The sequence below is a fragment of the Macaca thibetana genome, chromosome 14, assembly GCF_024542745.1.
Source record: "Macaca thibetana thibetana isolate TM-01 chromosome 14, ASM2454274v1, whole genome shotgun sequence".
NCBI classification, from domain to species: Eukaryota; Metazoa; Chordata; class Mammalia; order Primates; family Cercopithecidae; genus Macaca; species Macaca thibetana.
In genome coordinates this window covers 63,493,185-63,519,260 of record NC_065591.1, presented here as the reverse complement: position 1 = coordinate 63,519,260, position 26,076 = coordinate 63,493,185, and the positions used below count along the sequence as shown (strand labels likewise).

The 26,076-nt window shown below is 54.0% G+C and overlaps 3 protein-coding genes across 13 annotated transcripts in view; 1 reads left to right on the top strand and 2 right to left on the bottom strand.

Moving 5' to 3' along the window:
- NUMA1 (nuclear mitotic apparatus protein 1) overlaps positions 1 to 16,361 on the top strand; it is an 82,102-nt gene extending 65,741 nt beyond the window's left edge. For 7 of the 8 annotated variants that reach the window (XM_050756043.1, XM_050756042.1, XM_050756039.1 and 4 more), the window contains 18 exons: positions 94 to 251; positions 551 to 668; positions 768 to 885; positions 1,241 to 1,381; positions 2,712 to 2,834; positions 2,982 to 6,347; positions 6,799 to 6,840; positions 8,372 to 8,440; positions 9,824 to 9,943; positions 10,026 to 10,244; positions 10,366 to 10,523; positions 11,815 to 12,061; positions 12,966 to 13,194; positions 13,857 to 13,993; positions 14,399 to 14,575; positions 14,875 to 14,991; positions 15,116 to 15,337; positions 15,688 to 16,361. In XM_050756043.1, the coding sequence (XP_050612000.1) occupies positions 94 to 251; positions 551 to 668; positions 768 to 885; positions 1,241 to 1,381; positions 2,712 to 2,834; positions 2,982 to 6,347; positions 6,799 to 6,840; positions 8,372 to 8,440; positions 9,824 to 9,943; positions 10,026 to 10,244; positions 10,366 to 10,523; positions 11,815 to 12,061; positions 12,966 to 13,194; positions 13,857 to 13,993; positions 14,399 to 14,575; positions 14,875 to 14,991; positions 15,116 to 15,337; positions 15,688 to 15,699 (5,773 nt within the window). In that variant the 3' untranslated portion in view covers positions 15,700 to 16,361. The remainder of the gene's footprint in view (positions 1 to 93; positions 252 to 550; positions 669 to 767; positions 886 to 1,240; positions 1,382 to 2,711; positions 2,835 to 2,981; positions 6,348 to 6,798; positions 6,841 to 8,371; positions 8,441 to 9,823; positions 9,944 to 10,025; positions 10,245 to 10,365; positions 10,524 to 11,814; positions 12,062 to 12,965; positions 13,195 to 13,856; positions 13,994 to 14,398; positions 14,576 to 14,874; positions 14,992 to 15,115; positions 15,338 to 15,687) is intronic. The other variant, XM_050756045.1, reaches the window with a different exon arrangement.
- A 340-nt stretch (positions 16,362 to 16,701) lies between these two features.
- IL18BP (interleukin 18 binding protein) lies at positions 16,702 to 20,367 on the bottom strand. Of its 2 annotated transcripts, XM_050756466.1 has the most exons (7): positions 20,257 to 20,367; positions 19,908 to 20,019; positions 19,280 to 19,364; positions 18,694 to 18,897; positions 17,927 to 18,050; positions 17,697 to 17,844; positions 16,702 to 17,465 (listed from the first exon to the last, which is right to left on the bottom strand). In XM_050756466.1, exons 3-7 carry the CDS (start codon positions 19,299 to 19,301, stop codon positions 17,340 to 17,342), a joined length of 624 nt encoding a protein of 207 aa, XP_050612423.1. In that variant the 5' UTR covers positions 19,302 to 19,364; positions 19,908 to 20,019; positions 20,257 to 20,367; the 3' UTR covers positions 16,702 to 17,339. The 2 variants fall into 2 exon arrangements, with proteins under 2 accessions (XP_050612423.1, XP_050612422.1); XM_050756465.1 differs by lacking the exon at positions 19,908 to 20,019.
- A 1,309-nt stretch (positions 20,368 to 21,676) lies between these two features.
- RNF121 (ring finger protein 121) overlaps positions 21,677 to 26,076 on the bottom strand; it is a 231,211-nt gene continuing 226,811 nt past the window's right edge. For all 3 annotated transcript variants that reach the window (XM_050756319.1, XM_050756318.1, XM_050756320.1), the window contains 3 exons: positions 24,361 to 24,494; positions 23,659 to 23,760; positions 21,677 to 23,109 (listed from right to left, as the gene is read on the bottom strand). In XM_050756319.1, the coding sequence (XP_050612276.1) occupies positions 22,989 to 23,109; positions 23,659 to 23,760; positions 24,361 to 24,494 (357 nt within the window). In that variant the 3' untranslated portion in view covers positions 21,677 to 22,988. The remainder of the gene's footprint in view (positions 23,110 to 23,658; positions 23,761 to 24,360; positions 24,495 to 26,076) is intronic.

Below are 26,076 nucleotides of genomic sequence, written 5' to 3'. Positions count from 1 at the left end.
CTTCCACAGACCCCACTCCCTTCCTGCTGCCTGTTGCTGATTGCTTCAGATCTTAGGCTCTTACCAATGCAACTGGGCCTTTTCCCTCCTCAGCTTTCTCTCAGGTTCTCCAGCTTCTCCCATGGGCGATATCCTGCAGACCCCACAGTTCCAGATGAGACGGCTGAAGAAGCAGCTTGCCGATGAGAGAAGTAATAGGGATGAGCTGGAGCTGGAGCTGGCTGAGAACCGCAAGCTCCTCACCGAGAAGGGTAGGTGGCTGGCATGCTGGCAGATGTGTGAATAGACTTGCCAGAAGGATGTCCCTTTGGCCTCGCATGTTGTCCCCTCTGCTGGACCCTGGAGCTTAGAGCTCAGCCCTGGGCCTGTGGTCAGGCTGACCTCCTGGAAGTTGGGTTCTGTCTTTGTCCCCATCTTCTCTTTCCCTTAGATTGGATACCATATTCCTCCTCCTCTGTATGCCTCCTCCTCCCTATGCCACCTCCTCCCTTCCCCTCCTGCACATAGTTCTGTGCTGATTCTCCTCTCCTGCTCCCTCCACTCTGGGCAGATGCACAGATAGCCATGATGCAGCAGCGCATTGACCGCCTAGCCCTGCTGAATGAGAAGCAGGCAGCCAGCCCACTGGAGCCCAGGGAGCTTGAGGAGCTACGTGACAAGAATGAGAGGTACAACTCTCCCTGCATGCCTTCCCAGGCTCCCGCCCCTCCGTGCACCCAGCCAGGGGCCCATCCATACTCTCTTCTCGCTGCTTCCCTCCCTCGCAGCCTTACCATGCGGCTGCATGAAACCCTGAAGCAGTGCCAGGACCTGAAGACAGAGAAGAGCCAGATGGATCGCAAGATCAGCCAGCTTTTGGAGGAGAATGGAGACCTTTCCTTTAAGGTGGGTGTTAAGGTGGTGTGTGCATGGAGGCCCCTCAGGGCTGAGGCAGTCTGGAAGGCTCCCCAAGAGAGGGCTGAGAAGAATGTCCCAGCACCTGTCTTACGCTGCAGTCTCTCCAGAGACCTGCATATTTTGCCCCTTTCCTTGTCCCGTAATTGGCTGCTTCCCGGGTACTGGGTTGTGACCCTAAAGTTTGATTTATGGTCCTGAATTAGAGGTGTGATGGCTGTGATTGGTTTGTGGAGGGTTGGCAGGATAATTGGAGGCATCCAGCCCCTGGGGTTCAGGGAGCAGACAGCAGTGGTAGGGTCAGCATTGACCCTGGGTGATGGGGATTCTCACTTGCCCATCTCAGCTGCGGGAGTTTGCCAGTCACCTGCAGCAGCTACAGGATGCCCTCAATGAGCTGACAGAGGAGCACAGCAGGGCCACTCAGGAGTGGTTGGAGAAGCAGGCCCAGCTGGAGAAGGAGCTCAGCACAGCCCTGCAGGATAAGGTAACCCTCTGCTGGGGTCACAGCCACAGTCTTGACCACATATGCAAAGCTGAATCCAGTTTACCACTGTGCTCTTCTGGGCCTTTGGGTATTAAGCTGCTTTCTCTTCAAGGTTTGATAGTGTGCTGTAATTGAAAGGTTGAAAGGTTGTGGGCTTCAGTCTAGTACACCTTTCTTTTTTTTTAATTTATTTTTATTTTTTTCCCCAGTCAGTGCCCTCACTTTATAGTATACCTTTCAATCCTATCTCTGGTGTTTATAAGATGTGGGTCTTGGACAAGTTAATCAGTCTGTTTTTCTAAGCATTCTTTCCCTAAAATGGGAGTAATAACGAGTAGCAGCCTTACCACCTATTATGAGAAAATGTATGTAAAGCACTTCACACATTACGTAGTGTAAAGTAAGCTCTCAGTGAACCAGTTGTTATGGTTGCTATTGGTAAGAACCCAACTTGGCCACTTAGTAATAACCATGTAGCCCTTGATCTTGGCACTTAGCATCTGCTTCAGGTTCTTGCTCTGTAAGAGAAATAGTAATAGCTGCCTCTCACATTTGTAAGTGAATTAGAAATTCAGGAATGCACCCAGGCCGGGCACGGTGGCTCACGCCTGTAATCCCAGTACTTTGGGAGGCCAAGGCGGGTGGATCACCTGATGTCAGGAGTTCGAGACCAGCCTGGCCAGCATGGTGAAACCCTGTCTCTACTAAAAATACAAAAAGAAAAATTAGCTGGGTGTAGTGATGCATGCCTGTAGTCCCAGCTACTCGGGAAGCTGAGACAGAAGAAGCTCTTGAACCTGGGAGGCGAAGGTTGCAGTAAGCCAAGATCTCGCCACTGCACTCCAGCGTAGGCGACAGAGCAAGACTACGTCTCAAAAAAAAAAAAAAAAATAGGGATGCACCCAGCACAGCCTCTTACAGGTGCTTAGTGAACAGTGGTGGTGAAGAAGTGGGTTTGGGACTGGGGGATGTTGCAGCTGCTGCCAGTGCTTCCCAGAGGATGGTGGGCAGCTGGTGGTGATTTGGATAATCTAGGACTCAAGACTTATCTGAGGAAGGGTATACAGTAAGGAAATTTGAAGTAAACTCAGCAGCCTTGGGGAAGTAGTAAGAAGGTCACATTATGATTTTATTCTGCCTTAGAACTAGGTCTAGAGTCAGGTCCCTCATGCTCCCAGTTCCATGATTTCTGCTTTTTTCTAGGTCATGGCAAAGGAGTATCTTGGTAACAAGATGATGGGCCCCATGTTTGTTGATGTTTATGAGGGCTTGTGTGGTAATCTGGTGCCTGTTCCACCTCTCTGTTCACATGGGTCTCATTTACTCCCAGAAATGCCTTGAAGAGAAGAACGAAATCCTTCAGGGAAAACTTTCACAGTTGGAAGAACACTTGGCCCTGCTGCGGGAGAACCCACCCCAGGAGAAGGGCGAGGTGCTGGGTGATGTCTTGCAGGTAGGAATGCACAGGACGACCTGTGTGCTGGGAGTTGGTGTGGACTCACATTCAGTACCTTTGGGTTCCTGGTGTTCTGCCATTTCCAGAGGAGGCTTGGTGACTGAGGAGTCATGCTGATCCCAGTTTATCTCTTTATACCACCAGCTGGAAACCCTGAAACAAGAGGCAGCCACTCTTGCTGCAAACAACACACAGCTCCAAGCCAGGGTGGAGACGCTGGAGACTGAGCAAGGCCAGCAGGAAGCCAAGCTGCTTGCTGAGCGGGACCACTTTGAAGAAGAAAAGCAGCAGCTATCTAGCCTGATCGCCAACCTGCAGAGCTCCATCTCCAACCTCAGCCAGGCCAAGGAAGAGCTGGAGCAGGCCTCCCAGGCTCATGGGGCCCGGTTGACTGCCCAGGTGGCCTCTCTGACCTCTGAGCTCACCACACTCAATGCCACCATCCAGCAACAGGATCAAGAACTGGCTGACCTGAAGCAGCAGGCCAAAGAGGAGCAGGCCCAGCTAGCACAGACCCTCCAACAGCAAGAACAGGCCTCCCAGGGCCTCCGCCACCAGGTGGAGCAGCTGAGCAGTAGCCTGAAGCAGAAGGAGCAGCAGTTGAAGGAGGTAGCAGAGAAGCAGGAGGTAACTAGGCGGGACCACGCCCAGCAACTGGCCACTGCTGCAGAGGAGCGAGAGGCCTCCTTAAGAGAGCGGGATGCGGCTCTCCAGCAGCTGGAGGCACTGGAGAAGGAGAAGGCTGCGAAGCTGGAGATTCTGCAGCAGCAACTTCAGGTGGCTAATGAAACCCGGGACAGTGCTCAGACCTCAGTGACACAGGCCCAGCGGGAGAAGGCAGAGCTGAGCCAGAAGGTGGAGGAACTCCGCGCCCGTGTTGAGACAGCCTGCCGGGAACAGCATGAGGCCCAGGCCCAGGTAGCAGAGCTAGAGTTCCAGCTGCAGTCTGAGCAGCAAAAAGCAACTGAGAAAGAAAGGGTGGCCCAGGAGAAGGACCAGCTCCAGGAGCAGCTCCAGGCCCTCAAAGAGTCCTTGAAGGTCACCAAGGGCAGCCTTGAAGAGGAGAAGCGCAGGGCTGCAGATGCCCTGGAAGAGCAGCAGCGTTGTATCTCTGAGCTGAAGGCAGAGACCCGAAGCCTGGTGGAGCAGCATAAGCAGGAACAAAAGGAGCTGGAGGAAGAGAAGGCTGGGCGCAAGGGGCTGGAGGCTCGATTACAGCAGCTTGGAGAGGCCCATCAGGCCGAGACTGAAGCCCTGCGGCAGGAGCTGGCAGAGGCCATAGCTGCCCAGCGCACAGCTGAGAGTGAGTGTGAGCAGCTTGTCAAAGAAGTAGCTGCCTGGCGTGAACGGTATGAGGAGAGCCAGCAAGAGGAGGCGCAGTATGGAGCCATGTTCCAGGAACAGCTGATGACTTTGAAGGAAGAATGTGAGAAGGCCCGCCAGGAGCTGCAGGAGGCAAAGGAGAAGGTGGCAGGCATAGAATCCCACAGCGAGCTCCAGATAAGCCGGCAGCAGAATGAGCTAGTTGAGCTCCACGCCAACCTGGCCAGAGCACTCCAACAGGTCCAAGAGAAGGAAGTCAGGGCCCAGAAGCTTGCAGACGACCTCTCCGCTCTGCAGGAAAAGATGGCTGCCACTAGCAAAGAGGTGGCCCGCTTGGAGACTTTGGTGCGCAAGGCAGGTGAGCAGCAGGAAACAGCCTCCCGGGAGTTAGTCAAGGAGCCTGCGAGGGCAGGGGACAGAGAGCCCGAGTGGCTGGAAGAGCAACAGGGACGCCAGTTCTGCAGCACACAGGCAGCGCTGCAGGCTATGGAACGGGAGGCAGAGCAGATGGGCAATGAGCTGGAGCGGCTGCGGGCCGCACTGATGGAGAGCCAGGGGCAGCAGCAGGAGGAGCGTGGGCAGCAGGAAAGAGAGGTGGCACGACTGACCCAGGAGCGGGGCCGGGCCCAAGCTGATCTTGCCCTGGAGAAGGCGGCCAAAGCAGAGCTTGAGATGCGGCTGCAGAATGCCCTCAATGAGCAGCGTGTGGAGTTTGCTACCCTGCAAGAGGCACTGGCTCATGCCTTGACGGAAAAGGAAGGCAAGGACCAGGAGTTGGTCAAGCTTCGTGGCCTGGAGGCAGCCCAGATAAAAGAGCTGGAGGAACTTAGGCAAACCATGAAGCAACTGAAGGAACAGCTGGCTAAGAAAGAAAAGGAGCACACATCTGGCTCAGGAGCCCAATCTGAGGCTGCTGGCAGGACAGAGCCAACAGGCCCCAAGCTGGAGGCGCTGCGGGCAGAGGTGAGCAAGCTGGAGCAGCAATGCCAGCAGCAGCAGGAGCAGGCCGACAGTCTGGAACGCAGCCTCGAGGCTGAACGGGCCTCCCGGGCTGAGCGGGACAGTGCTCTGGAGACTCTGCAGGGCCAGTTAGAGGAGAAGGCCCGGGAGCTAGGGCACAGTCAGAGTGCCTTAGCCTCGGTCCAAAGGGAGTTGGCTGCCCTCCGCACCAAGGTACAAGACCACAGCAAGGCTGAAGATGAGTGGAAGGCCCAGGTGGCCCGGGGCCGGCAAGAGGCTGAGAGGAAAAACAGCCTCATCAGCAGCTTGGAGGAGGAGGTGTCCATCCTAAATCGCCAGGTCCTGGAGAAGGAAGGGGAGAGCAAGGAGTTGAAGCGGCTGGTGATGGCTGAGTCAGAGAAGAGCCAGAAGCTGGAAGACAGGCTGCGCCTGCTCCAGGCAGAGACAGCCAGCAACAGTGCCAGAGCTGCAGAACGCAGCTCTGCTTTGCGGGAGGAGGTGCAGAGCCTCCGGGAGGAGGCCGAGAAACAGCGGGTGGCTTCAGAGAACCTGCGGCAGGAGCTGACCTCACAGGCTGAGCGTGCGGAGGAGCTGGGCCAAGAATTGAAGGCGTGGCAGGAGAAGTTCTTCCAGAAAGAGCAGGCCCTCTCCACCCTGCAGCTCGAGCACACCAGCACACAGGCCCTGGTGAGTGAGCTGCTGCCAGCTAAGCACCTCTGCCAGCAGCTGCAGGCCGAGCAGGCCGCTGCCGAGAAACGCCACCGTGAGGAGCTGGAGCAGAGCAAGCAGGCAGCTGGGGGGCTGCGGGCAGAGCTGCTGAGGGCCCAGCGGGAGCTTGGGGAGCTGATTCCTCTGCGGCAGAAGGTGGCAGAGCAGGAGCGAACAGCTCAGCAGCTGCGGGCAGAGAAGGCCAGCTACGCAGAGCAGCTGAGCATGCTGAAGAAGGCGCATGGCCTGCTGGCAGAGGAGAACCGGGGGCTGGGTGAGCGGGCTAACCTTGGCCGGCAGTTTCTGGAAGTGGAGTTGGACCAGGCCCGGGAGAAGTATGTCCAAGAGTTGGCAGCTGTACGTGCTGATGCTGAGACTCGTCTGGCTGAGGTGCAGCGGGAAGCACAGAGCACTGCCCGGGAGCTGGAGGTGATGACTGCCAAGTATGAGGGTGCCAAGGTCAAGGTCCTGGAGGAGAGGCAGCGGTTCCAGGAAGAGAAGCAGAAACTCACTGCCCAGGTAAGGTACTCAGCCCAACCACCCTCCCAACGATCAGGAGCTGAGAGCATGGGGACATCGATCCTGTGTTCCAGGGCCTCTGGCTCCTACACTGGAGTGTCTTGCCTTTCCTCATTCACTGGGTGGCAGAAAAGGAGAGGTGGCTGATGGAGTTCAAGTCTGTTGCCCCTGTCATCCTAAAGAAAATGTCAGTGGCCTCCCCTCTCCTGAAGGCTCTGTCACTGGAGAGTCAAGCTGTGATGACCACCAGCCCATACAGAGGTGCACCTGCACTGGATGCCTCAGGAGCCACTGGGGACTAGAATCAGTCTAACTGGCATTTTTAAACTTACTGTCAATCTAGCGCCTTAGGGGAAAGTATCAGAGCCTCAGTGAGGTCAGCCTGGCAGCAGGGCTGGTGCCTCTTTGGCCTCATCTCACTCTGTCTCCATTGCTCCTCCCCCATGTACAGGTGGAGCAGCTAGAGGTATTTCAGAGAGAGCAAACTAAACAGGTAATGCCTGGGGTCCTCGCTAGATGCTGGCTGCTTAAACGGTGACCAGTTTCGGTGCATGAGCCCGGCTGCAGCTTGCCTCCGCCAGCTCCTGTTGTGAACTGTTTGTGAAGGGGGCAGGGTCAAGCCATGGAATCCAGGCCCAGGCTTCCCAGGAGTGCGGTGTGCTGGGCTCTCTCGGGCTTCATCCCACCCATCCCAGGTCGGCCCCTCCACCCTTCTGCACCTTCTCTCATCTGCCTGTCAGGGACAAGGGGTAGCACTGGCTTCATCTTTCCCACACCTGAACCAACGACAGACACAATCTTTGGGATTCTAAAACTTCCCAAGTACTGTGTCTAGTTAAGGATACCCAACTAAGAGGAACGGCAGAATTACCTGTGGGCCTCGTTTAACATTGTGTCCCTTTTTACCAGAGTACAGCTTTATGGAAGCCTTGAAGGTGATATGCGAGGCAGCCCCCACAGGTTAGGGAGAACTGTGGGCTCAGGACACTTGCCCATCACTTTCTGGGGCTCTAACCCCAAGCACAGCATAGAGATGTCTGTAGCAGGAAGGCTGAGGGTGAAGTAGCAGGAGGGGTCTATACCAGATGGGGGCAGGGGAGTGGGGGGTCACATGGTCTGGCTGCCTCTTTCACACGGGAATCTCTGTGTTGCCTGAGACATCGAGGCTATAGAGCTAGTGTTAGAACACCCTTTCCCCGTCACTCTCCTACCCAGCCACCCCAGGACTGCCGAAAAATTGGGCCCTCCTCTTTCTCTAAGGAGCCTGTGATAATGGGGGAGAATCAAAGTGAATAGCAAACAGTTAGCAATGGAGCCCTTGCCTCTCCCCTGTGCTGCCTGGTCATGCTTGAACTCCCAGAATACTTGAAGCAGCCAGGGGTGCATGGGGCTGTTATGTTCTTTCTTTTCCCCTACTCCCTGTGCTCCTCTTTGTGGGAGTTGGGTGGGCTTTGGAGTACATGTGCTACACCTGCTCTTGTCTTCCAGCAATCTGTTCCCCCAATGCTAACCACCGCAGCCATGCTGCTAGCACCAGCCCTAACAGCCTGTGGATGTTGGGAAGAGGTCTGAGCATCTGTGGGCTTGGTCTTTGGCAGTTTCTGGGAGGGAGGCATGGCCATTCATTGAGTATGTCGGCTAGAATTACAGACTAGGTCCTGGGAAGGTTGCGGCTGCAGAGTGGTGGCAGCAGCAGGGTGGTGGTGAAGTGTCAGCTCTCCAGAGTCAATTCCGATTCTGGAGGTGACAGGGGTTGGGCAGGCCTCTTTCTCTGCAGGCTCAGGGTAGAGGCAAGTATGGACAGGTGGCCCTGGCAACATCTATGTGTTAGATTGCCTCACTCAGGCCCTGCCAAGCAGCCTGGGCAGCAGGCTGTTCCCTAATTGGAGGCCAGAGAAAGGGCCTGAGTTTATTCTAGGAATACTGGGGATCCTGGTCTGGGCCACCCCATGATGGGTAGACATCTGGGATGAACATCCAGGGGAAGTCCTCCTGAGTCTTCTGTCCTCCTCTTCCCTCCCCAGGTGGAAGAACTGAGGAAGAAACTGGCTGACTCTGACCAAGCCAGCAAAGTGCAGCAGCAGAAGCTGAAGGTGGGGCAGCTGGGGGAACGGGTCTGGCCTCTGGACAGGGGAGGAAAGCTGTTCTCTAAGCTCTCGGGCCGTGGGAATGTGGGGGCAGAGGAGGGGCACCCTGTGTTCCAGGCAGCCCTCCTAGGAAGCCTGTGGCTTAGAAGCCCCTGCGTGTGTCTTCTGGGAGCTCTCAAGAGACAACCAGGGTGGTTCCCATCTCTCAACTCTCTCCACTACAGCAGCTACTAGTCATGTGTGGTTATTGAAATTTATTAAAGTAAATCCAGTTCTTCAATCACACTAGCTACATTGTGTCCCTGCTCAGTAGCTACATGTGGTTAGTGGCTGCTGCATTGGACAGCACAGATACAGAACTTTCCACCGTTGCATAAAGTTCTGTTGAACCATGTAAGTCCAGATAGTCTGGGCAGGGAAAGAACGAGTGTCACCAGTGTTGAATATTACAATGCAGTTTAATAACATTCTTAATGATTCCAACTGTGTCACCTTCTTTGGTTTAATACTTGCTTTCTGCAGTTCTAGGCTTCACAGCCTTTAGTCAGGGGCAAAGGAATTGGGCATCAGTGGTATTGGGACTCACTAAAGCCCTGGTGGGTCCTAGGAGTTGGTGGGAGCTCAGAGCTTCATTTCATACCATGGTGCCACAGCATGTCTTGATTGCAATAAACAAATGTTTATTCTGCTCCTTGTGGGGCCTGTCCTGTGTTAGGAGAGGCAAAGGTGGGATGTTTCTATACAGTATCTACCGCAGAGTACTTGCTGGCCTTGCAGATGGACAGAGAATCAGGCCCTGTTCTTAAGGAGTTATAGTCTGGACAGGAGGCAGTGTGGGCATCATAAATAAGCCCCCACGGGCTTTTGGAGTTTAGTGGACCAAGTCTTACTCTGCCATTTAGTCATTGTTGCTATGGTCAATTTGCTTAAATCTTTGAACTCAGTTTCCTCCTCTGAAAAGGGGATGAAGTGACTTCTCAGAGTGGCTTTGAGGAGAAACAAGTTCCCCTGTCCTCAGAGAGCTCACATGCCAAGTGCCTCACTCCAGGCTCCGCACCTGGGTGTTCCTCGAGGATCGGTTCCCTTCCTCCTAGGGGAGATTGTGTGTGCATGCAAAGAGGGTGAGACAGTTTGTGTCCTATCTCAAAGAAGGCAAAGATAGGGCAGGAGCTGGTCAGGGAAAGGCCACTATGGATGTGGACTGAAGGGCGTGTGGACTTCAGGTTCAGTAGGCTGTAGTCGGGTGGAGTGTATCTGGGGTGGTGTGGTTTTCTTCCTCTTCCTAAGTGCAGGAGTCTGAAGCACCTCTGGAGCCCCAGTGGCTGATGCAGATGAGTGGACTTGGGTAGAGGGGCCAGACCAGCTTTCCTGAGTGGACTTTCTTCTCAGGCTGTCCAGGCTCAGGGAGGTGAGAGCCAGCAGGAGGCCCAGCGCCTCCAGGCCCGGCTGAATGAACTGCAAGCCCAGTTGAGCCAGAAGGAGCAGGCAGCTGAGCACTATAAGCTGCAGGTAAGGAGCCCAGCCCCAGCCCATGCTACCTTCTTCCTGCCCTCCAGCCTCTGCCCCACCCACCCATCCTCTCTGCCCACAGATGGAGAAAGCCAAAACTCATTATGATGCCAAGAAGCAGCAGAACCAAGAGCTGCAGGAGCAGCTGCAGAGCCTGGAGCACCTGCAGAAGGAAAACAAAGAGCTGCGAGCTGAAGCCGAACGGCTGGGCCATGAGCTACAGCAGGCTGGGCTGAAGACCAAGGAGGCTGAACAGACATGCCGCCACCTTACTGCCCAGGTGCGCAGCCTGGAGGCACAGGTAAGAATTTGGCTGGCAGACTCACCTCACCCCTATCCCACTGGACCCCTGTGCCCTCTCCTCCTAGGCCACTGATGCCTTAGGTTTTTCTTCACTCTCCCCCTGGCCCTCTCCTTCTCAGGTTGCCCACGCAGACCAGCAGCTTCGAGACCTGGGCAAATTCCAGGTGGCAACTGATGCTTTAAAGAGCCGTGAGCCCCAGGCTAAGCCCCAGCTGGACTTGAGTATTGACAGCCTGGATCTGAGCTGCGAGGAGGGGACCCCACTCAGTATCACTAGGTCAGGAGGCACTCTTCCTCCCTATGTCTGTTGTTTATGGAGTACCCGCTGTTTATCAGGCTGTATCCTGGTGAGATAAATAAGATGTGATCCAAATTTATTCTTAGAGAAGAATAAATAAAAACAGGTATTATACCAGATGTCTGTTTAGGGCACAGTTGGAATAAAAAGCAAGCGGTCAAGAAAGGCTTCATGGAAGCTATCGCTCCTGCTGAGTCTTGAAAGCATCCATAGGTGTGTGTGCCAGGTTGACAGAGAAGAGCAGTGTGAACAGAGGCTGTGAAAGAGCCTGACTAGGCTGAGATGCAAGGCCAGGAAGGCCCAAGATCCTAGAGGGCCATCTGGACTCCCCGTTGGAGACCGGCTATTAAGACTTGATCCTAAAGGCATTGAGGAAACCTTGGTGGCTATAATTGAAAGGTTTAAGGGAAAAAAAAAAAAAGGAACCTTGGAAGAATTTGAAACTGAAGAGTACATGGTTAATTTCCATCTTAAAAAGATGATTCTAATAGCCAGTATAGAAGTTAAGACTGGAAATACATATTGTTTTTATTAAACACTTACATTGTACTTATTTTGTGCTAGACATAAAGCACTCATAACAATTATACCTGATTTATCCCCCAACAACCCTCTGAGGTAGGTTTATTCTGTCTCCTTTAACAGATGAATCTGGGGCATAGAGGGGCAGTCATTTGCCCAAGGTCCCCCAGTGGTAGAGCTGGGGTTTGACCCTGTGCAGCCTGGCCTGAGTCCTTGCTTGTCACCACTCATCTGCCTCTGTGAGTGCCATGATGAGTCTAGGTGAGAGGAGATGAGACAAACCAGGAAAAGGACATAAGCATGGAGAGGGTATGGTTAGGAGAGCTGTTCAGGAAGCTTGGTGATTGGGCTTCCCAAGCAGGACAACATAGAATTATGCCCATGTTCATGGTTTGGGGGCCTGAGTGGCAGGTGCTCGTATTCACTGAAATGGGAGATGAAGGAGGAAGAACAGAGAAGTGGGCTTAGATTGGGACGTGTTTGCTGTGGAGCAGCCATGGGCATCTGGTGAGGATGGGACATCTGGGTCTGGGCATTGCCACTATGAGGAGGTATTAGGAGAAGCCAGGGGAGTAGACTGAAGGGAAGGCCCAGGTCAAGGGCTTTCCTTGGTACCTCTGAAAATTCAGAGACATGGGTTGCTTGACCTCATCTGCTTATAGTATGGGAAATGGTCACTTTGGAAAAGGGCTGGACAAAATGCCTTCTAGCCCAAAAGACTGTACCTCAGCAGGTTTCTTTTCCATAGCAAGCTGCCTCGTACCCAGCCAGACGGCACCAGCGTCCCTGGAGAACCAGCCTCACCTATCTCCCAGCGCCTGCCCCCCAAGGTAGAATCCCTGGAGAGTCTCTACTTCACTCCCATCCCTGCTCGGAGTCAGGCCCCCCTGGAGAGCAGCCTGGACTCCCTGGGAGATGTCTTCCTGGACTCAGGTCGTAAGACCCGCTCTGCTCGTCGGCGCACCACACAGATCATCAACATCACCATGACCAAGGTCAGGCTGTCGGGACAGGGGCTGCAGGGCAGCAATTCCCACTTCCTCTCAAGGGCGTCTTTGCATTGGGCACTCAGGAGCAGGCAGGGATGAGCAGCCAGTCCATGTTACAGTGGGAAAGCTGAGGTCTTAAAAAGGGCAGTGACTTGGTTAGGGGCACTTCTGAAGAAAAGGGCAGGGCTGGGATTAGATCCCTGCCTCCTGACTAAGGCTAGTGTTCTCTCCATGTGTAGCACTGAGCCTGTGCAGGGTGAAGGGAGAGAACATGGTGAAGCTGCAGCCCATCCAGTGCCTCCCAGCATGCCCCATGCAGCTGAGAGGCATTGTTGCTGCCCAGTGGACTGCCTGCCAGGCTGTGGGCCCTTGCCTTTGTTTCCACATCTTGAAGGGGAGGTTTGGGAGGAGGGGAGAGGGGCCCCGGTACAGCAGGGAGGACCTGTGTGTGCAGGGTGTCCCCTGCTACCAAGAAGTTGGGGAAGTTGTAGAAAATGGTAAGGGCCCTGGAAGCTTGGACTGAGGGACAGCAGAGGCTGTGGGATGAGCCTGACTAGTCAGGAGACAGCTCTGATACTTCCTAGCAGTGTGATTTGGGGCTAGTCACTTCATTTCTTTGCACTTCACCTCTAAAATGGGCCAATAAACACTCTGCATTCCCTCCCTCAAAGCATTATGAATAGACTCCATGAAAAAAATGCATAGAAAAGAGTCTTGACAACATCAGCACCACCTTGTGAGGGCTTCTGTCAACAAGGCCCATTTCTTGCAGACACACGTTAAGGGCCTTTGCGAAGCTGTTGGGAATGCATGGATGTGCCGTGGGATCTGAGGGCTTTGGGAGGGAATGGGAGGCTTCTGTATAGTGCCAGGGCCCACCCCATTGCAACAGATTCACTCTCTCTTCCAGAAGCTAGATGTGGAAGAGCCAGACAGCGCCAACTCATCCTTCTATAGCACGCGGTCTGCTCCGGCTTCCCAGGCTAGCCTGCGAGCCACCTCCTCTACTCAGTCTCTAGCTCGCCTGAGTTCTCCCGATTATGGCAACGCAGCCCTGCTCAGCTTGCCTGGCTACCGCCCCACCACTCGCAGTTCTGCTCGTCGCTCCCAGGCCGGGGTGTCCAGTGGGGCCCCTCCAGGTGAGGGGACTACAGGGACTTACTATACCCCAAAATTAGAATGGAAGGTGGATCGTGGCACAGGGAAAAGAGGAAAGCTTTTTAAAAATCCAAGGCTGGCCTCCTTGCTACCGTCCACCTCCACCTGCCCCTCCTTCCTGCAGCCTCAGGGCCTTCCTTACCTGCCCATCTAGGGGCTGGCTGTGTTAGGGGCACTCTTAGCCAGAGTTAAGGGCCTGGGATTCCCAGCACAATTGTGACACTTAGCCGTGGGGAGTCCTCCATGCCCTTAGGTGGTGATGGGCTGCTGGAGAGGCCAGGCTGGCCAGACTCTTCTTGGAAGCTCTTGTCCTTTGGGCACCAGAGAGCCCCTGGGAATCAATTCCTGGTCCTTAATTCGTTCCTCTGGGTGTTGGGCACCAAGCCTTGGCTGGTGAATAAGATGTAGTAGCAGCCTCTGCATGTGACCTCTTCTGCCCTCTCCAAGGAGAAGGCGGTGAGCAAGCCCCTAGGATAGAAATAGTCTGTGTGCCATACTCCTGCACCTGCGGCACTGAATCAGATTGGTGTGCTGGGCTTCAAGTTTATGGGGTAGGTGGCAGCAAAGGCTGGCAAGATGCCAGGGCCAGCAGGCAACCTGCTGACTCCGGGCTCATTTGTTCCCACCTCCCTGCCATCCACAGGAAGGAACAGCTTCTACATGGGCACTTGCCAGGATGAGCCTGAGCAGCTGGATGACTGGAACCGCATTGCAGAGCTGCAGCAGCGCAATCGAGTGTGCCCCCCACACCTGAAGACCTGCTATCCCCTGGAGTCCAGGGTGAGCCCTGGGGTCACTGTGCAGGGCCTCCCATCCCTGTCCTCCCTTAGAATCCCACCTGCTGATCTAGCCTGAGCACTAGAGCCCTGGATCACTGACTGGCCAAGGACGGGGAGGGTGACCTTCTCATGCTTCCAGGCAGAACAGACAGCAGGGAAGGTGCTTAGGAGTGAAGTCCCTGGGGATGAGCAGGAGCTCGGAGAGGAATCTGGTTGGGACTGCACTGCTTGTGGCCATTTGCCCGGGGTGTAGGTAGAAAGCAGAACAGGAAGGGAGGCCTCCTGAGAGGTAGGAAGGGTCCACCTACCCTAAATGGCGGGCAAGTGCAGAGTTCTGGGACAGCCCCAGGTCCTGCTCCATCTCCACACAGCTACGGTCCACTGACCGCCTCTTCCACCCATGCAGCCTTCCCTGAGCCTGGGCACCATCACAGATGAGGAGATGAAAACTGGAGATCCCCAAGAGACCCTGCGCCGAGCCAGCATGCAGCCAATCCAGATAGCCGAGGGCACTGGCATCACCACCCGGCAGCAGCGCAAACGGGTCTCCTTAGAGCCCCACCAGGGCCCTGGAACTCCTGAGGTAGGCTTCTGGGTGTTTGCTCCAGCATTGTGCCCAGGTCAGGCCCAGCTCACCAAGGACTAAAGGGAGCCTTCCCTCTCTCCCCTTCTCCTTCCCTCACTTCCCCTTCTCCTTCCCTCTCTCCAAGGGTCTAACCCATGGATGGGAACTGTTGGGAAGGGAAGCCTCTGGCCCAGAGTTGGGTAGGGGAGCAGGTTGCACAAGTTGACTTACAAGGTCCACTCAGCTCTAAGAGGACAAGACACTTGGCTTCAGATGTGACGACTCTTGCTACTGCTTAACTGTCCTGTTCCCCATAGTCTAAGAAGGCCACCAGCTGTTTCCCACGCCCCATGACTCCCCGAGACCGACATGAAGGGCGCAAACAGAGCGCTACTGAGGCCCAGAAGAAAGCGGCTCCAGCTTCAACTAAACAGGTGAGGCTGGGGCTGAAGGGGGATGAAGCGACGCCCTGGCAGGACCTTGCTGGCAGAGTGTCACACAGCAGGCTGGCCTGGGAGGGCAGCATTGGGTCTCCCGGTCTGACAGCCCTTCTTGCAGGCTGACCGGCGCCAGTCGATGGCCTTCAGCATCCTCAACACACCCAAGAAGCTAGGGAACAGCCTTCTGCGGCGGGGAGCCTCAAAGAAGGCCCTGTCCAAGGCTTCCCCCAACACTCGCAGTGGAACCCGCCGTTCTCCACGCATCGCCACCACTACAGCCAGCGCCGCCACTGCTGCTGCCATTGCTGCCACCACTGCCACCCCTCGAGCCAAGGGCAAGGTAGACGCCACTGGCAAGATGGGGGAGGGAAACCTGATGAGAGCATGGGCACCCCCTAGACCACCCCACGGAGTAGCATCCAAGACAGGCCCACGCCAGGCTGCAGGAGGGTGCAGGGTAAGAGGTGTTGCTGTCGTGGTAGCTACTCGTTACGAAGGAGAGAAGACAGATGGCCCCATTCTTATGGAGAGCACCCAGAGCTGCTCAGGCACAGCCAGCACCTGATAACCACGGGGCTCACAAGGGAGGGGATCCAGATGGGGGCGTGGGAGCAGGAAGAGGTCTTCCGAACCTGTGGGTGCAGGCTGGCATTCCAAGTTCTCATCTGGCCTTGTGACTGTCTCTTTCAGGCAAAGCACTAAAGGGCCAGTACCAGTGAGTGGCCCCACCTGTGTCGCTGATGCTGACCTCACCTGGTCCTCCTTCTACTGTCCCTCTCAGTGCCTTCTCTCAGCTCCCAGGCCAACAGTAGCCAAACCCCTAGAGACAGTGATGCCTGCCCGCACCCTGACCTGGTCCCTGGACCTTCACTGGCAACTTCTCAGAGCTGGCCCAGGAGGCCTGGAGCATGGACAGTGTGGGCGCTCTCCCTACCTTGCCTCCTTTTTTCTTAAAGCAAAGTCACTTCTCCATCACAACCAGATTTGAGGCTGGTTTTGATGGCTGGGTCCTTGGGCCTGGCCAGTCTTCCTCTTAGCCTCTGGATCTAGAAGGGACCATAAGAGGAGTAGGCCCTGGTTCCTGCTCTCCTGGAGGCTGGGCCTAGCAGGCGCCCTCACTCTTGAAGTCCAGGACTGGGTCTGACCTGGTGGGAGCACCTGCCAGAGGATGCTCTTTCCCAGGACGATGGGCCTGTGTCTCAGGAGTGGGGGTTGGGGGACAGCCTTCAGCGGCAGCTCACACCCTACCTTCCCCAGACTTGCACTGGGGTGGGATTTGGAGTGATGGGAAGGTTTTTAAGGGCCGGGGATGGATCTTTTCTAAATGTTATTACTTGTAAATAAAGTCTATTTTTCTCCCGTGAGTACTGAATTGCCTTGATCTATGTGGGAAAAGGAGGGGAAATCTAGGCTCTTTGGAGCCTACCTTGTCCCCACTGAGTCTTTCAGACCACCTCCTTTCTCTCATCCCTTTTCCTGGAGGCGCATCTTTCCAGGCTCTTCCCAGTCTCCATTACTGGCCTCTGCTCCTGGGGAGCATTATGGGCTGTTCTCTCTTCTTTTTCAAGAGCCTGTGTTCCCCTGAAGCAGGTTTTGTCTTTAGCTTCTGTGTGGCAGTCCCTCTCTCCCATACTCCCTCCTGGGACAGGCAAAGTTCCTGCGAGTGGAACTGAAGCCTAAATGAACAGATGTCAGGATGCCTCTATTGAATAATCCTTTATGAGGACCCATGTGGGGATGACACAGATACAGTGTGGAGCCGAAGCAGCCACTGCCCCCATCCCTTCCCTGGATCAGTCCATTAGAGTGAAGGAAAACAACAAAAAAACAACATACAGCAAGAAGACATGAAGTCTGCAGAATGTGGCCAGAGCTGAACAAGGGTAACTTCATTGAAGAGGTGGCGTTTCAACCAGGCTTCAGAGTTCCCCTGCTGGGATGGTGAGGAAGACGGGACTAAATGAGCAGAGACATGGGAGTGGGAGCTGTCTGGGGAAAGCAAGAATAGTTGGAGGCATCCGGAAAGTCATGTGGGAAATGTAGGTAGGGCCCTGGAGTGCAAGGCTAAGGCATCAACAGTGTTGGTGGTTTCTGAGCAGTAGAGCAGTGTGAGGAGTAGGACGTTAGGAAAGCTAATGGGTAGGTAGAGAGAAAATGGCAGGAGGAGAAGGAGGCATTATTATAAGGAGGCTGCGATTTTCCAGGTAGGTGGGAATGGAGTTGGAATTTGGTGAGAGAAGGGACCCAAAGCAGAGGAGGAGGGGGTGCGTTGCTCGCCCACACAGCCTGCAGGCAGTCAGGGACTGTTGACTTCAGGTAGACGGGTAGGACCCAGGCTCTGGTCAAGGTCGTGCTGCTGCTGGCCCTGTGCTGAGTCTTAACCCTGCTGCTGTGGGCTGCTGTGGCCCTGTGCTGTGGCTGGAGGGCAGGGCTTCTTGGGTGGGGGTCAAGGTTGTCCTCAGCCCAGCCTAGGGAAGTGAAGGCAGACAAGGATCAGGCCAAGGAAACAAGGGACATCTCATCACTTTGCCCCAGGCCATGCCTCCCCTGCCCAAGACCCAAGTTCCTTTTTGTCTGGCTGACCTTGAGGAATGCTGGGCATTAGTTTAGAGGCTGCTCTGGCAGAGCCCACCCTTTCCTCCCCACATATGGAAGAAGAGCTCCTCCTGTTGCTGGAGGCCTCTCCTTGGGCTCCTCACCCAGAGCTGGGCCAGGATGACGTGACGCTGGACAACCTGTTCGGGGTCCATGAGCACACAGGAGAAGTTGGTGCTGTGCAGCGCAGGGGTCAGCTGCTCCAGCACCAAGGCCTTGTACAGCCGCGTACCTGTGCTCCCATGTTCCCGGCTGGAGCGAAGGGGAAGGAAAGGTCATGAGAGGGCCGCAGAAAAGGCCGCCTTCCCACCCACCTGGCTGCTGCGACCCTCACCTGGTGCTCCCCTCCCACAGCTGGCCTGGGAGGTGCTCAATGAAGGAACCATTGCCCAGCCAGTAGAGCATGCTGAAGTTGGGGAAGCGGCTGCAGGCCGTACAGGATAAGGTCAGCGTTCCATCTAGGGACACAGGCAGTAGTTAGCCCTTCCAAAGAGCAGGCCCTTCCCCTGCCCTGCCCTGCTGTGCCCTCCCTGCCAGCTCCCCTCAGTCCCCATGAATCTGGAACCTAGAGAACTGCTCTGCACACCACCCAGGTGGGAATGTCTGTTAAAGGGGAAGTGCAGTTGTCTCTGAGGCCCTAGCCCTAAACATGGGGGAATGTGAGGAAGGGTCCTTGGTTCACGTGATGACTCCTCTACTGAACCTGTCTCCTCAGGATGACCTTTTCTAGTGCCCAGCCTCGGTGACTTGGGAACCCAGGTGACAGAGGCAGTGCTGGATGGCTACTGCTCCTCTGAGATGGCCAGAGGCCCGCAGGCTCTGGGTGGCAGGGCTGTCCTTGGAGTTCACTGCAACCAAGGCTCTGGGAGGTCTGTGACCATTACTTATGTCTTGAGTTCTCTGTCCTACTTCATAGGGAGCATCTTGGGAGCTGTGCTAAGCCTGCACCCATGACAGTGGGTTGGGGAGGGAGAATGGTGCATGCTCAGTCCAGCTGGCCCAGCTGGTGGTGCATGGCAGAAGGGGGCTGGTGCTCAGGAGTCAACCCAACCCTGGGAACCTCTGTGCCCATAGCCCACCCTTGACCACTGTGCTTCTTACTCAGTGGCATTTCCACCTCTGGCCAGGTCACTTCCAATGCTGGACACTGCTTAGCTGCTGGGAACACTGGGGGCTGGGAGGGGCAGGGGTCCTTTGTGCTTCTAGATGAGGCAGTGGCAGCTGTGGTGGTCTGCGAGACAGGTGTGGCTCTGACCAGAAGAGTGATGATGTGGGCACACAGCAGGACCCACAAGAAGCTGAGGTCTGAGGAAAGGACAGTCACAGGTCAGCGGCTGGGCTGCCTGGGAGCGCTCAGCATCCTGGCTCATATCTGGACTGGAGACAGAGTGGGCTGCCCGGGTAAGGATGTAACTCCAGCCCAGAGATGTCTGGGCTCTAGCCAGGGAATCAGAGTGGGAAGAGGAGCCCCTCAGCACCCACCCCTTTAGCCCCTTATTGAATAGAGTACAGAGGAGCTTTAGAATGGAGCCAGAGCCACAGCATTCGCCCAGGTTCTTAAAGCAGCAGCACCAGGTTTGTTGGGTGGTGTTTGCCTTGGGGTGAAGGCTCCTGGTTAGCCCATTGCTCCATTCTGTTCATAGACCTCACTCTACCCCTCCTGCCCATGCGTAGCCCCAAGGCCTACCTGGTGTCCAGTTGTGTCTCATGGTCACGATGCATGTGTCAGGAGCTGGTGAGCTGGCTCTTTATCTGTGACAATGTCCTCTTCTCTGGTGAAAGGTGGGGGAGGAGAATGGTAAACCACTCCCGCTTTTTCTCAGTAGCTGGCTTTTCCTCCCGTAGCATAGCCTGGAGCTCTTTCAGCACTCAGAAACAGAGCTGGGGGGTCATCAAGTGACAATCTTTCCCCACGCCAGCTCTCAGGACCACAAATGGTTATAAGATGCTCACCTAGTCCAATCTTACCCCTCCCCTTCATTAGGGAAAGCAAAATTGAGACCCAAAGAGAGAATATGGACTCACCCAGTCACACAGGGAGGCAGTGCTCTCTCTAGCACCAGAGCTGCTTCTGGGAAGGGCAGGATGCCGAGCAAGCCTTCTGGGAAAGCACTGCCCCCATCCTCTATTTCACTTTCACTTTTTAACCAGGGAATCCTGAGCAGCTGTTATACCTCTGCTTTAGCCAAAGTTCAGTGGCCAGAAACCTTCAGTTCTTGGGACCCCTACTCTCCAGATACCAGACTGGGATCTCTAACCTACCCCCACGCCACCCCCAGGGTCACCTAGGTGTGAACTAGGTAAGAGTCTCTCACAGATCAATTCTGCCCCATCCAAGTGTCAGGACTTTGGTGTTCACCTTCCCTCTTCACAGCCAGGTCTTTGTTTCCATATGAACAGGCATCTGCTTCCTCCTTCACCTTCACACTAATATTCAAGGGGACAATTTCCTAGGCACTGGGGACCCCAAGTTGGACCATTTCAGGCTCAATGCCATACCAGCCCATCCACATCCTGGCCTTTCCCAGGCTCCCCACTCCCCCAGCCACCAGCCCCAAGGTCGGCTGCAACTCCCAGCACCCACCATCACACCCTCCATCTCTCATCCTAGCCCCTCTGGCCAGAGCTACAGGTCTAGGTTCACTAGTAGTTCCAGACTCCTACCTGGCTTCCGAGAGGTCCTGAAGAAGCTTCCTTTCCAGAAGCTCCCCTCTAGGAGCTCCAAGACTCAAGTTAGCTGTGTCTAGCTGCATGTACACCCACCACAGGAAATACACCGAGCGCACTTCCCCCTTGTCTGTAGAACTCTCAAACGGCCAACCCAGGAACTGGTACACAAGCTCGAGAGCCAACCCTAACAGGAGGGAAGGGTGGGCACTTCCCGGGGAAGAGGCGGACTGGTTCAGCACTGGCTCCGGCAACAGAGGCTACACCAGAATATGAATCTGGTCACTGATGGGACAAATGGTGCTGGGGCTGCGGGAGGGCCAGGTTTCAGGGTGAGGCGTGTGAGGAACCTAGGATGCTAAATCTAAGGAGGTTCCCTCTCAGGGTCATGCAGTTATCCATGGAAGCAGAAAGACCAGGGCTGGGTGATCCAATGTGCATGCATACATTAAGTGTGGACAGGAGCTGCACGTCTGAGGTTTGTGACTCCTGTGATCAGGAGGGTGCAAGGGCTGGTGACAGAGCCAGGGAGGCCCAGATGGAACTAGGTTTGGTGGATGCATCAGGAACACAGTCAGCTGTGATCTCAAGTTTCTTGTAGAAAAACCAGATTCATATTCCTAATTTAGACATAGGAGACTACAAGTCACATCCTTCTTCTCTAGGTATCCAGTTCACGTTTTTCCTCCTCTCAATTCCTCCCCCTACCTCTTGCCCCAGGGGCTTCTAGCACGTAAGATGCAGGGGAAATTCCTCCCAGGAACACCAGCATCTCCAGGAATTAGGTCAGGAGGCAAGGCTGCCTGGGGTTTCTGAGAGACACAGTCCAGTGGGGGATGGTAGGAAGAGACAAGAGGACTCTGCCTTAGTGGAACCAAGGCCAGAGTTGGGCCAAGGGGAGGTCAAGGGACTCAGGACTGTTACACATGAAAAGAGCTTTGGATAGCCTGGCCTTGGCTTCTCACCTGAGCCTGACATGGGGGTGGGGGAAAAAAGTGAAAGGGTGATCCCTGGGTCCTTTGACCAGCCCCATTCCCCTCTCTGAGGAGGGGAGCAGCCCCACAGGTGGCATAAGCAGCAGGGTACCATGGGAAGCCACAGCTGGGGAAGAGAAGCCGAGGTTGAGTATGGCCCTAAGGAAGGCAAGTGGTGGCAGGACACTGGCCTCAGGCAGTGAGAACATAGAGCAACCTCAGTCTGAAAGCAGGCCCAGTGATGCCCCAGGCCCCCTTAGGCCACAGGACAGGAGCCTGGCATTCCACCACTCCTAGGGATGTCAGCAGGGGAACAGCCAGGAACAGCAGAAAGGCAGGCCCAACCATCCCCAGACCCTCAGGTCTCAGATGGGGGTTAGCAAAGGCAAGACACCCCTGGAGACCCCAGGGAAAGAGGTGGGAAGAAGAAAGCAAGATAAATGTTCAGCTTTCCAACCCAGCTCATGGAGCTTTATTCAGACGGGAGTGACAACATCCTGCTTGGTTCTTGCTGCCCTTGAAGGAGCAGGCCCTACTGGGTCATATTCCCTAGAAACCCAACGCCAAAGGCTCATGTTTGACCTCCCACTTTATTCAAGTCGCCTAGTACTAGGGCTGGGGCCTTCCTAGAAGCCCCCTCTCAGAACCTGTACTCACTTGGGCCTTATCCCTCTACCCACCCACCACTCTTGTTGGCAGGCCCAGGGAGGACCCATGAATGACAAAAATCATGTAGGGATATTCCCTGGACTGGGAATCCCCTGCCAGCTTCAAGGGCGTATCATCTGACACAGGGAGAAGTTGACATCTGTCATATTCTTCTGCATCACGTGCACACACACACACAGACACACACACATGCATACGCACTCTTAGGCTTTCAAGAAAGAAGTGATGTGGCAGAGTGACCGCTGGCACATGTCACCACTCCACTGAAGGATCCACTGAAGAATGAGCTTGCACAAGGGGCCGTCAGTCATGGCTGCCAACAATTGCCCCACAGCCCAACTATATGACCTCTATTCTTGGCTGACCACAGCCCTGCCCACGGGCAAGTATCCATGGTGCTGATTCTTCCAGTTGTCCCAAAACAAATCTTCAATGAATTCTGAGGCCCCAAAGCTTCCCTTGTTGGACAAGTCACTGATAAGGTTCCATGCCTCAACCGGCCTATAGCTCCTGGACAGGGGGAGACAGAGTCAGACACAACACCTGTCCTGTTGTCCCAGACAGTGGGGGAGGGAGGACACTTGGGGCCTCAGTGCTCACCCGTGGCACCAGCCTGAGTACATTAGCTCTTCTATACTAAGTGCACCAGGCTTGAGCCCCACACAGGGAAGAAGGGAATGGGTGGGCTGAGGTCTTCAGCTACCTGGGAGCCCAGCAGTGTTCTCGGCCAGAGATGAGAAGGCTCCTTTAAACCAAAAATGTCAAGGCTCTGCCCCCACCCTGCTTAGGCAGGGAGGGTGAAGCCTGGAGGGGGGCAATTCCTATGCTCCACAATTTAAAAAAAAAAAAAAGTTTTTAAAATATATTCATCAAAATAGTTTTCTTTTAAAAAGCCCCCCACTGCTGATAGCCCCACTGGCTGGGTCTCCATCATAACCCTCCCCAGTCCGACACAACCGGAGGGGTCCTGAGTGGCCCAAGTGCCCCTTTGAGTCTTTCCCACCCAGGAGGTCTTTGTGGGCAGGGAGGAGAGTGCCCTGAGCTCCACGGCGTGTGGGGTGGGTTCTCCACTGATGCTCTTCGTCACTATTCCAGGCCCAGAATGTAGTTGATGCCTTGGACTAGGCCAATGATGACAGGCTGCCAGGCTACCAAGTATCGAAGCCAGTCCAGCAGTTGCCCATACATGACGTGAGGCCTCTCCCAGCTGTCAGTGTGTTAAAGAAAAGAGGCTCTGTGCAAGAGCTGCCAGGAGTGATCTAGCATGGGTGGTGGGGCTCCCTGGGTCTGCCCCACTCTCCAGCTGCTCCAGAGCCTAGAGGAATGGAGGCTTTCTGGAAGGGCCCAGCCTCACTTCCTACTCAGCCTACTCCCAACTTTGCCCTCCCCCTCCTCTTCTTCCTCACAGCCTGTCCGTTGGAGTAGAGCTGAACGCAGAGAATGCAGGAGGCAAACAGAGGGGACTGGTACGGGAGGCAGGGCAGCCCCGAGAGACGTAGAGAGAGAAATCCTAGTTCCCCACGACTAACATGTAGGGATGGCCTCCAGTAACACATTCTCTAAGAAGGAACTGCCAGTGTAAGAAAACACAGCCTAAGGCTGACACAAATCTATCTGTCCGTGACAATGGCTGCAAGGAGGCTGAGAATAGGTTGAGGGCAGAAGTGAGGGCCCCAGGAGGACCCAAATGCAGGTCACACTGTCCAGTACTTTCTTCCCACAGCCCACTCCCAACAAGGACCCCAATAAAGGATACGGATTGCTGAACATCCTCTTGAGGTCTACCTTCTCTTTGCAGTAGGGACACGTCTGCTTCTTTCCCACGATGCACCAGCCGCGGATGCAGAACTCGTGGAAGCTGAGCACCGCTGGTCAAGGGAAATGGTGAGAGCCAGGGCGGCACTCCAGCCCCAGGCCAGTCTTTAAAAGATTCAAATCCTGCCTTCACGCTTTATCAGCTCTGTAATGTTGTGCAAGTCCCTCTGTTTGAACCTGTTTCCTCACATGTAAAGTAAGGATAATGATCCCTGTCTCACAAGATTGTTATGGGGCAAAATGGAGACGACACATGGCTCTCTCAACATAGGCACAGAATGGGAGCTGGGTAAATACATGATAAATATTAGAAGTGTTATTCAGAATAGGGGATTTGATGCTAAACTGAGGGATCCCATTAGAGGGTCCTCTTCCCCTATGACTGGTCAGATCTCAGGTCAGCTAGCACAGCCTCACTAGCTACAGCCTCAGGTTTCTCTCAGACTCAGCCAGGCTGTAACCACTGTTTACCTAAGAGTGGCTCTGATCTATGGGAAAGCGCAGGGAAGGCAGCCCTCTCGTGACTCTCCTACACTCAAGGGTCTGGACAGCACACCTAGGGTCATGACCACCCCCTTTCTCTCCCTCACTGGAGTGTGCACGTTGCAGGAGAGATGTGGCCCAGGAGCTCAAGGCAGGATACACATGATTGCAGGACAGCCTATACGTGTTCTCAATGATCCCCTCTTCACTGACGTCCACAAAGATCTGCTGCCCACACACAGCACACACGCTGTCTGAAAGATGTTTGGTAGGCATGCCCGACTCGCTGTAGAACTGACGGAGAATAGCAGGAAGGAAAGATAGGAAAAGCTGTGAGAAGCAGCCAAAGTAGGAAGCTCCACAGAAGCCTCAGGACTTCTAGAGAGGAGGCACAGTGGCAGGGGGAGGCCCACAGTTAGAGGACATCTTTTTTTTTTTTCTTTTTTTTTTTTTTAACTGTTTAGAAAAGATCATCTTTTACAAGTCAAAATGACATCATCTTTGCTGGGCAGATGGGGAGAAGTGACCGGACTAGAGACAGTTGGGAAGTTAGATGTAGCAGGACCTGTAGACTGGGCTAGATCAGCACCAAAGGATAAGGGAAAGAGGAGGGAGAAGGACTCGGGGCTGGTGATCAGGAGCTGTGTCAGGCAAGCCATTCTGTCGCTAGACTATGGTTCCATCAGAAATGGAGAGCAATATTCTCCAACATTTAAAACAGTGAAATATTAAGTGCCATGTTGGTTTGGTGACAAGGGCATTCTCAGACATCTGTGGCAGCAGCAAAAGGGGTTCAAGCCTTTTGGATAGCATTTAGCATGGTGTCTCAAACTGTTGCACCTTTTGACCCATTAATCTCACTTCAAGGAATTTAAAGAAATAAGAGGAAGTGTCAAAAAAGTTTCACGAATACAGGTATTCACTTAAGCATTATCATAACTAAGAAAGTAAAGAGTTTGGCATGTCCTCAAAAAGTTAAACATAGAATTACCAAATGACTGAGCAATTCCATTCTCGGTAAAAACCCAAAAGATATGAACTAGGGACTAAACACACTTAAACGCCAGTGCTCACAGCATTACTCACAGTAGCCAAAAAGTGGAAACAACCCAAGTACCTATCGACAGATAAATGAATAAACCGAATGCGGTGTCACACACAATGGAATACTATTCAGCCATAAAAAGGAATGATACATTCTATACACAGATGAACTCTGAAAACACTACGCTAAGTGAAAGAAGCCAGAGACAAAGGCACAAATCTTGTATGATTCCATTTACAAGAAATATCTACAACAGGCATGTTCACAGAGATGGAAAGTATATTAGAGGTAAACCAGGGGCTGCGGGGAGGGGTAATGAGGAGTTACTGCTTAATGGGCAGAGTTTGTTTGGGATGATGAAACATTTTGGAATTAGACAGTGACAATGTTGCAGAATTCTGCAAATGTAATTAAGGCACTGAACTGTATACTTCAAAATGGTGAAAATGGTGACATGCTCTAGAAATCTCTTCTGGGGAGTAAACTGGTTAAAGGAAGATCCAATGTCCACATAAATAGGTAAGAGGGAAATGAAGGTAAAACACAAGACAGTTGTTCAAAAAGGAACCTAATAAACTGTTTATAAAGTGATCCAATGTACTGTTTTCAATTTGATCCAGTAGAGAAAAAAATTAGAATATTCCCATGATACCGAGAGACAAAGTCCCTGGCCTTAAACGGTACTAGATTAAAGTTACCCAAGGTGATGGAAATACTCCTTCTTGGGGTGGGGTCTTGGGGGATGACACTGAGACAGAGAGCACTTCTGTATTGCTTAAATAATTACAAAGAGAACATATTACTTTTATAAACAGCAAAACAACAAAGATA